Below are 8,370 nucleotides of genomic sequence, written 5' to 3' on the forward strand. Positions count from 1 at the left end.
TTTGTTTATTAAAAAAATATCAGAGATGATAGTGAAGGGAAGAAGACTAACAATCGGGATTGAAATGGTGAAGGAAGCAGTAACAAAAAGAGGCAGAAAAATTTTATGGGTGAGAAAAAAATGGCAGAGAGGAAAATGAAAGGAACAACGGAAGGGAGAAAATGTTTACCTGAAAGACGTTGGATAAAGGGGAGAAATGCTATGGCCGGAGTCGAAGGAAGCAATGAATGATTGTTGTTTGAGTGTTTTTGAGGTGAGAATTTGGTGAGGGTAAAATAGAGTTCTTCATGCACCGAATCAATAATCGGTGGATAGGAGAGGGAATATAAATCAACAAAATTTCCCGCATAAGCCCAGAATGGAATACAAATGTAAAAGGACATTCCATTGAACCAAACAGCTGTTTGTGTGGACCTGCAGAATAGATTTATAATGGTATAGCCATTACATTGAACCAAACATTACCTAATAATCTTAAATAGTAGTAAAGATTCATAGTAACTTTTATGAATGTTAATAAGATAGATTAGGGTGTTAAAGTAACAAATTTTAAAACTATTTATTTAGAAAAACTTAAAACCATTTTTTATTTTTATTTTTCGTATATACATTAATATTTTTATTGCATACATAAATAAAGTGTAATATGGGTTGATTGTCAATCACCCTAGTTAAGATAAGCTTAAATGAAATATTTACTCTTAAGATATAGCATTATTTCCTCGTAGTTACTTGAGCATTGATTTCATTATCACTTTTGGTTCAATTCTTTATTCTATTAAAAAAAAATTATCTTTGACATGTGGTATTTTTAAAATTTTAGAGAAAAAATATTAATTATATATTTATAATTAAATTAAAAGACAAAAAAATATTTTTTATTTTTTGTATTCTTTTTCTTTCTTTCTTTTTTATTTTTTCATTTTTGTTTTTTGTCTTCTTCACCTAGAACCATCAAGCTTCAGCAAATTTAAGATTATAAATTTTATATTTAAAAAGAAAAAATCAAAGTACCACTCACTACTAATAAAAAAAATTGAAGTAAAAAACTATGGAATAAACCTCAAGGTTCAGAAACTTTGTTTTCAAGTTTTAATAACAAAATTTATTGTTTCACATAAATTATTGATTGTAAAATCTTAGACACTGCAATAAGCCTTAAGACCATATTCAAGTGCTCCTCGAGCGGCTTGGATAGAGTAAAATCCCAAAAATTCTTCATAGTCAAAGGGATTGAAGAGTAAGCCATTTTTGTCATCCACAAGCTCTTTTGGAGCCTTTACTTGGTACCCTCCTCTAGGCGTTGCAAACAATCCCACGCAATACCTTGTCTTGCTCTCCTTCATCATGACGCGATGATAAGTAGAACGCAATCCACCATTTAACCATACCTGCAATAATATTATTTCCACTGTAAAATTTATAATCCAAGTAATTAAATTGTATAACTTTATTTTCTCTCTATCTCTTCATTTTTTGTTTTATATTATGTGACTTACGCTGAGGGACTCTCCAGTCATAACAAAGAAAGTGTTTGATAATGGTTTTACATTGATCCATTCACCATCTTTGTTTTGAATCTCTAATCCATTAACTTCATTTTGATACAAAAGGGTCACCAGATTTTGATCCGAGTGAGCCCTAAGGCTTGGCTCGCTACTTTGAGACCCTTCATATTTCATGACCTTGAGAATATAATTTGTGGAGTCAATGAACTCAGCCACATATTTCTCCACACCAAAAGTCTCAAAAATCATCCTCCTAATTGTCTTCTCTAATCCTGATGCTAGCCGTGTGAAAGATACCAGGGTTTCACTGTCAAACCCAGTGCAGTTAATTAGTAAAACCAAAATATTTTAATTCAAAATGAATAAATAAATAAGACAATTTTACCCTCAAATTTTCCTGAAAATTAGAAAGTCTTTACCAAAAGTAAGAGTTCAATGATAGAACTTTAAAAAAAAAATGAAAGAAATCCAAAGAGTTATTATTCTAAACCTGAAGCTTTTGTTTCCTTGTGGCCACAAGATGTTAGTGAGGTCTGATTCAATGTTTTCAGCAATATGTGCATCATCAATGGTCATGTTTTCATGCAGTCCTGATGCGTCCCTATAATAGCCTCGAAATAGCTTGCCTGAAACATGAAGCTTTTTGGTTTGTAAAGGCAGATCGAAGAGCTCCTCCATGGCTCCAAATACTGCGTGTCGAAGCTCCAGGATTTGGTCAAACAAAGCCTCGAAACAACCGTACTCCTCCAGTGCTTCCCGGACTTGGAGTTTCACCAAATCCCACTCAGGACTGCCTGGCTTCAGCTCTTGTTTCGAGAAATCTATGACCGGGAGCCTAACCAGAGTTTCTGAACTCATCTTTGCTTTCGTCTTCCTCTGTAAACAATTGGAAGACTTGAAACCTACTTATAGAGTATTCGCATTGGATTGAAAATGTAATTCTTCTCCAATATTTAGACCAAATTTCAATTCGAAAGGCTTTACATAAATACCATGTGCGACCGAATATAATTACCCCATAATTATTAAAAAAATTAACTCAACCATCAAAAAGGATTTAGGACTTATTTTAAGTTGCTTAAATATATTCCCTTTACATATTATTTTTCTTGTTTTAAGGGAAGATTGACTGTAAAAGAGATAGTATGTTAGTAAGTCTCATATATTTATATATTGAGGAGACTTGTATAGGTAATGTATTGAATTGAGAAATATTTTATTTTGTTCATTGTGGGACACTTATTTGAATGCATTGAGTGAAATAATCAAGTGACTGTCTTAGTTTATGTTTTAAGTTTTTAAGAGAAAAATTTAAAGGGGATATTTACACCATAATTACAAAGATAAAAAGTCTAAATAGATGTATGTTAGAGCTTGAAAACTCTTGTTTTACAAGGTGATAAGATGGTAAAATATTCTCTCTAAGTAAAACCCCACAAATATAAGAAAACTGAACTAAGCATATTGTGACACTGTTGTATTTTACCTACAAATATTAATTTTGTGCTCAACAAGATTTAAGAAAATAAATTAGTACATATCAGACTTTCAGAATAATTGTATAAAAAATGCAACAAATGAAAGGTTAATATAATGATTATAATAAAATTTCTCTTTCTATACAATGAAAAGTTTGCAATGATACAAATAATTCCCATAGCGAATAGCACGTGTAGATATAAACTTTTAATGAAGTTGGGTTTGATTGGTTATTTTTTAGGTTAAACTATATTAGTAGTGATTTAAAATTATTATTTTTTATTAAATTATGAAATGTTATAAAATAATTATTTAATTATTAGTATTTTTTTTGGTTATCCAATTATGAATAGATACAAAATGGTCACATAATTATTCAATTTTGTCATTCTTGGTCACTAGTAGAATAACAATGGCAATTTTTAAAATTGACATAATTGTAACTTTAACCCTTAACATTTACACATTGTGTAATTTGGTATTTATTTCTTATAATTTTGCTTTTCTTTGTGACATTGAGGGTTAATATAAAAGAATGAAAAATATTGAAATTATTATCTTGGGTTTTGGCGTGATTTCATTTTTTGGATATTTCCAACAAATTTAGTTGATAATTTTTTTAATTGTTTAGTTGAAAGGGACATAAAGAAAAGCAAAACTATAAAAATGATCAAACTGCACAATGTGTAAATGTTGAGGGTTAAATTTTTTAGAGTCAAGACAAAATATGTTAAGGGTTAAAGTTGTAATTATATCAATTTTAAAAGCTGTCGCTATTAGTTAGTCGGTGACAAAAAAAGACAAATTTAAATAAATAGATAATTATTTTGTAATTTTCATAGTTGGGTGATCAAAAAAGAAATTTACCAATAATTAGGTGACTATTTTGTAATTTTTTATAATTAGATGATTAGAAAAACACATTATTAATAGTTAGATGAATGTTAGTGAAATTTATTTATTTTTAGTTTGTCCTTCATTTTTCCCTTAATTCTCTCAATAAAAAAAATAAAAATAGAAGTGTCAAATGCATCCAAATAGATATTCTTAATTTATTAAGATTCTTTACAACTAGAAAACGTTCATATATAAGGCCACAAATCACAATAAAAATAATTATGTTTAGATTCATGTGAATATCTTGTCCTATTATTTTCACCTGCTTCAAATCATAATAACTTTTGCATCTACGTACCATTAAAGGTTATTTTATAAATTTTATTTTATTTTAATTTCCTGTCCCTCTAACGTCTCCTATGTGGCTGATTATTTTTTTAATCTTCCTACTCTTTTTAAAAATATTATTTTTAAAGTTCGGAAATATATATATTTTTAAGTATAATGTGCTTTGCTTCTACACTTTACATTTGTTGATACATGTGTGATGTTTTATATTTTGTTAATGCAAATGACCAATGATAAAATAATAATCAAGTCTTAACTTAATTGACACTTTTGTCATTACAATAATTAAGAGGATATGAATTCAAACGCGATTAAGCACATATTTACTTCTATTTTAAACTTTTGAATGATTTATAAGTAAAAGTAGACATTATATAAAATAAAAATAAAAATTCATGAGAAAAAACAAATTATTACAAACAAGTCCATTATAAATCTTGGACAAACTAATTTTTCACTATCATGCCAATACGGTTCAGTCCAAAATAAACAATATTTTTTATTTAAATTTAATTATAAAATATATAAATATTGACATAAAATATTTTATAATACATGTTCTCTTAGTTCATCAAATCTTAATTTATCGTAATTAATTAAATTTATTTGAGTATTTTAATTATTACCTTTCGTTAAAAGATTCTCACCTTGAATTCTTTAAAATAGTATAATTAAAATTAAAAAGAGTTGTAAAGTTTGATAAGCAAATAAAAACTTAAGATTTAAAGAACGAGATCCATGGTCGAACGGATTAGATTATCGATTTTTAGTTAAATCGATTTATTCAGTTTGATTAAATAAATCATTAAAAAATAAAAATCACTAAAAGGGGGAAACTGCTTCAACTATCGGTTCAATCAATTTAGCAACTCAGTTCAATCGGCTCATATCAATTCGAGGGTCAACTAGTGTAAGCTCCTCTATTTGGATCGATACTTCAATCCAGCCAGTCCAATATGATTCAAACAATATTGTCAAAATTTTGTTCAAAATTATAAATGTTTTTTAGAATTTATGTTTGAATCACTAGTTATTATAATTGTATACTGATAACTCTAGAATATAGAGTTATCTTTAGTACTTTTAAACAAATAATTCATGCAAATTATGAAAGGGTAATAGCAAATTTAATAGTTTTTATTATAATTCTATTTTGTTAAATAATAATAGGGCAAATTTGTTATTTTGGTTGATTTATATGCTAAACACATGATTTCTTCATCATTGTTCACATGCTAATGTCGCAACATGGAGCTCGCAACTCTTCAGCTCGTACTTCACTAGTCCACAAGCCCTCTGTTTGCAGATTGCATGCATTGCATGGAGACAAGTCGCATACATTGCAGGTTGCGGTATAAGCTCGCATACATCGTAGCTCACAGCTAGCCCACATACAGCTCGCAAGTATTACCTCGTTGATGCGAGCTAAGCTCAGATGTGTAACTCGCACTTCACCAGCCCGTATATATAGCTTGCACTTCACTAGCTCATAACTCTCAGTTCGAAGCATCTTAGTTTACAAGCTCGCAGTACACAACTAGCGGAGGTAGCTCGCAGCACACAATCCATAGTCCTAAGGTAGCAAGCACTGCTTGCTGGAATGTAGCTCGCAGTTCACATGTTGTATACACGGAGCTTACACTTTATAGTTCTCAGCTTGCACTCTAGCAGTTCGCCAGATATGCGAGCTATGGCACGTTCACTATTAGCAAGAATGAAGCTTGTAATCCACAGCTTGCAATGTCAGCTTGCCATTTTCCAACTCACCATCTGTGCAAACTATTGCATAGTTAGCCAACTCCAACACACACAATAAAGACTCTGTCTACTGTGGAAAGCGAAAATAAAACAACCACCAAATCAGCCATGGAGAAAATCAAGCAACCTCTTTCCCAAATCAAGGAAACCATCAACCTCCATGAGACAAAATCAAGGGGGTGACGCCAAAAATAGAAGGATCCAAGGGGGCTCAAACTAGTATAAATGGTGGGCATATGCTTGAGGGAAAAGACACTACACAACACAAGAATGTGAGCAAGCAATACAAAAAGTTGAGAGAAGAAAAGTTAGCAAAACTTGAGAGCATTGTGCTCAGAATGACACAAAAAGAAAGAGAGGAGAAGGGGAATCATGACAAGTGCCACAGAGAACCATAGAGATCGACTTTCCAGTTTTCTTTCCTTTGTTTACTACTTTCTTTTGTGTTGATCAACATGATTGTAACTTATTTCCTTGTTTTTCAATTTAATTGTTGTGACTTAATTTTGTTGATGCTAGAATAATTATGATTTCTTAGTTTTAGTTATTAATGCTTTGCTGAAGATGTTTTGTGCATTTGGTAGTTTACTTGTTCAAGTATTATCATGGTCACGCTTTCTAATGTATCAATAACATGGGTAAGTCTATGAATTAATTTATTGATTTGAAAAGATGATAATTAATGGACACACTACTTGAATGGTGCATGTTTGATTTCTTAATAATCGAATTAGTAATAATATTGAGAAATGTTGTTACCTTGCATAACATTTAGGTATGATTATTGAATATGTAGCGTTGAAGTTAATTAGACATAGACATGTGTAAAAGAAACTAAAAGGTTACACAGTCACAATCAACCTACAACTTGTAGATTTTGGGTTAGTAAATCACCAATTTGCCACGGGATCACCGTGACATTCTTTAGCATTGTTTTTAATAATTCTAAGTTAAGGGAAGGTAATTATTCTAGACCTTCATGTCATTGTGATTGAAAATTTTGTTAGTATTTGTTGTTTACATCTTGTGTTAACATTTTAATTTGCTTTGCATACTTTGTTTAACTTAGTTTAATTCCTTAATTAAATACTCACAACCAAATCTTTATTACTTACCAAATTGTTAATAACTAATTTTGCAATTATTGACTTACTTATATAGTCCTTGTGGAGACGATAACTCTATCCTTACTACTTTATTACTTGTTGACGGCTGTGTACATTTGCACATCATTTGATAATATGCAACAAGTTTTTGGCGTCGTTGTTGGTGGCTGTCTTATTCATTATTTGTGAAGTTAATTACCTTTCAATTTGGTTTAATTTATGTTATCTCACTTTAGTTTCTTGTGAATCTTCAGATACCAACTGTTTCTGAATGTGGACCAAATTATTGATTTATTTCTAGTCGATCCTGAAATTACACATACTTTTAGGAGAAGAAGATGGCAAGCGACCTAGATACAAGTTGAAGAAATGAATCCTGCACAAAAAGATCAAAGAAATTGAGTTGCTAATTCTCAAAACCTGGTCATTGTTGCTGATGATAGGGACCGTTTAATCTTTAAATATGTTGTGCCTCTTTTCAATGAACTCAATCTGGGTATTGTGAAGCCCAAAATTGAGGCACTGTAGTTTAAATTAAAACCAGCGATGATCCAAATGTTACAAATGGTGGGCCAATTTAGTGGGATGCCTACTGAAGATCCACATCTTCATCTTTGATTATTCATAGAGGTGAATGACTTCTTCAAATTGGCTAGAGTGACCAAAGATGCTTTACGTTTGAAGTTGTTTCCATACTCATTAAGAGATAAAGCATGAGCATGGTTGAATTCCTTACGGCCTGACTCTATAATCACATGGAAAGAATTGGCTGAAAGATTCTTGATGAAATATTTTCTTCCCACTAAGAATGTCAAACTTCAGAATGAGATCACTACATTTCAACAACTTCATGATGAATATCTGTATGACGCATGAGAGTGGTTCAAAGAGTTATTATAAAAATGTTATCACCATGGTATTCCATATTATATTCAGTTGGAGACCTTCAACAATGGTCTCAATGCTAATACAAAAAATGTGGTAGATGCTTAAACTAATGGATCCCTTCTTTCAAAATCATACAATGAGGCATAAGAAATTCTTGAAAGGATTTCTAGCAACAATTATTAATGTCTAACTCAAACAGCCACAAGAAAAAGGCTGATAGGAGTACACGAAGTTGATGCACTTACTTCGTGGCAGCCCAGGTATATTTTATGTTTTCTATGCTTAAAAACATAATTGTTAATGGTTTCAATGGTAACATGATAGATCTGCAACTGAACTAGTTTGAGAATATCTCTTCTGTATATTGTAGAGATAACCATGTTTTCAAGAATTGTCCGTCAAATCCAGAGTCAATCTATTACATGGGGAATCAAAATTAGAGTGGT

General features: G+C 30.8%; 1 protein-coding gene and 1 non-coding gene across 2 annotated transcripts; both read right to left on the reverse strand.

Moving 5' to 3' along the window:
• Positions 1 to 1,036: 1,036 nt before the first annotated feature.
• Positions 1,037 to 2,414, reverse strand: LOC107952624 (probable 2-oxoglutarate-dependent dioxygenase AOP1). Its single transcript, XM_016887821.2, has 3 exons — positions 1,999 to 2,414; positions 1,500 to 1,815; positions 1,037 to 1,391 (listed from the first exon to the last, which is right to left on the reverse strand). Exons 1-3 carry the CDS (start codon positions 2,364 to 2,366, stop codon positions 1,140 to 1,142), a joined length of 936 nt encoding a protein of 311 aa, XP_016743310.1. The 5' UTR covers positions 2,367 to 2,414; the 3' UTR covers positions 1,037 to 1,139.
• Positions 2,415 to 7,849: 5,435 nt separating this feature from the next.
• On the reverse strand, positions 7,850 to 7,956 carry LOC121216718 (small nucleolar RNA R71). The gene has a single exon (XR_005912895.1). It is a non-coding gene; the product is annotated as a small nucleolar RNA R71 (small nucleolar RNA).
• Between the last annotated feature and the right edge of the window lie 414 nt (positions 7,957 to 8,370).

The sequence above is a fragment of the Gossypium hirsutum genome, chromosome A02, assembly GCF_007990345.1.
Source record: "Gossypium hirsutum isolate 1008001.06 chromosome A02, Gossypium_hirsutum_v2.1, whole genome shotgun sequence".
Classification (NCBI taxonomy): Eukaryota; Viridiplantae; Streptophyta; class Magnoliopsida; order Malvales; family Malvaceae; genus Gossypium; species Gossypium hirsutum.

Coding starts and splice junctions, on each gene's coding strand:
- LOC107952624 (XM_016887821.2), bottom strand. CDS start 2,366: ATGAGTTCAGAAACTCTGGTTAGGCTCCCGGTCATAGATTTCTCGAAA. Junction 1,816..1,998: donor CAAGGAAACAAAAGCTTCAG/GTTTAGAATAAT, acceptor TGGGTTTGACAG/TGAAACCCTGGTATCTTTCA. Junction 1,392..1,499: donor TGACTGGAGAGTCCCTCAGC/GTAAGTCACATA, acceptor ATATTATTGCAG/GTATGGTTAAATGGTGGATT.